General features: G+C 57.5%; 1 protein-coding gene across 1 annotated transcript; it reads left to right on the plus strand.

Annotated features, from left to right (window-relative positions):
- Nucleotides 1-357: 357 nt before the first annotated feature.
- PAN0_171c6829 (uncharacterized protein) lies at nucleotides 358-1,457 on the plus strand (the record flags this gene model as incomplete). Its single annotated transcript, XM_014797756.1, has 2 exons — nucleotides 358-1,223; nucleotides 1,415-1,457. 2 exons carry the CDS (start codon nucleotides 358-360, stop codon nucleotides 1,455-1,457), a joined length of 909 nt encoding a protein of 302 aa, XP_014653242.1.
- Nucleotides 1,458-1,666: the final 209 nt, after the last annotated feature.

A 1,666-nucleotide genomic window follows, 5' to 3' on the forward strand; every position in this document is an offset into this window, starting at 1 on the left:
CAGAACGCCATCATGGCCGCCTGTGGTGCGGCCTTCTTACTTTTCGGTTGCGACTAGTCGTCAGCGTATCAAGACTCGATTCTCAGACTGGTTGAGCCATGTTTTCCGCCCACTTGACTTCATTCCGCTTGACACCGTCACTGGTGGGGCCCCATGCCTCGTTCCTCAGCATCAGCCCCGCCCTCCGCACCCGTTGCGTCTCCCTGGCGATGCGAGCCTCATAAGATCACATTAAGCTTACCGTCGACTCTGCATCCCCTGGAATGAAGAGTACCTCCATTCGGCCAACTCGCCATCTTGCGCACACCCGCGACGAGTACCGACATCGAACATTCTCGCAGACCTCGCTCAGAAACCATGGAGCGCAAAATCGTTGGAGAGCTGCTGTACAGCCACATTCGGTGTGCCGACAACACGGTGGATTCCGATGGGAAGCCTGTCTTTGTCGAGTGCAGAGACGAGAACGGGCACTTCAAGCCCAAGTACGCTTGGTCTGACGTTACGACGGCCTTCAACGTTCGGGGGATGGTCATTCATCCAGGTGGAGTCCGTGTGCGTCTGCCTGACGGAGTCTCTCGCCGACCGGCCAAGCAAGATCAGCTGCAAGGCACGCTCATGATCAAGTACGACAAGGATTGGCCCTCTGACGAGCCGTGCGGCGTCACCTTTCCGACTGGTGCATTCGGCAAATCACTTGGCCGCTACGTCGATATCTGTCCCCCCGACGACGCGCCTAGCCTGGCGCAAGTGGGTGAGCGCATCGTCTCCGAGTGGAAGATCGGTGGTAAACCTTTCATCCCGCCATTCTTTGTGAGGCCATCTCTGCCAGAAAATGTGGCCGTTGTCGAGGTGCATGGTGTTAGCCCTTACGCGCTCGACAAGTTCGCCCGCGAGGCACAGGCCATGTTCAACACGCTCGTGGATCCGGCATCCAAGACGCGCTCGGTTGTATGCGACGTCTGGGCGGTAAAATGGGAGGTGGTAAAGGGAAAGTTGGCCTACTTCGGCCGCGTCTGCTGGGTCGTCGAGGTGTTTGATCTTGACGGAGGCAAAGTCGATGCCGTCTCAGCTGCTCACCGTTGGCCAGGTTCGCTTCCGGGCTACTCGCTTTCGACCGTTTACGATCTTGGATTCATCAATCGCTTTCCCTACTGCACTCGGTGCAGCAACACCATTCACGATATCGACAAGCGTCACACCTCGGACAAATGTCCCAAGTTCAGGTGTAACGATTGCGGCCAAGTTGGGCATTTCAGATCAGCTTGCCCTCGCAACTCTCTTCCACCCCAGATCGGCGCTCCGGCAATCACTCCGACTCGGCGCGCTTTGCCCATGTCGACGCCCCGTTCCCTCCCTACCCACACTCCTCGAGGATATTTTGGTCACTCTTACGCACTTCACCCAAACTTCTGAGTGGCACACCTTGCAAGGTAGACGAGGAGCAGCGCACAGGCTAGATTTCGGACTGTCGAGCTTTGCTCTGACGGTCTTGAACATGAGTTGCTAGGGCGTTGCCCTCGTCATTATTGCGTATGCACGAGCATGCTGATCTACCCGAATACAGATGAGTTCGTGTTACCGGCTTGATCTAACTCGTGTCGGGTTTGCCACGAGCGACCCCGTTGGGAGGAGCAGCGGTCGTTGAGGCGGGAGCGCTGGCCGGGGG

Source organism: Moesziomyces antarcticus, assembly GCF_000747765.1.
Source record: "Moesziomyces antarcticus DNA, scaffold: scaffold_v10171, strain JCM 10317, whole genome shotgun sequence".
Classification (NCBI taxonomy): Eukaryota; Fungi; Basidiomycota; class Ustilaginomycetes; order Ustilaginales; family Ustilaginaceae; genus Moesziomyces; species Moesziomyces antarcticus.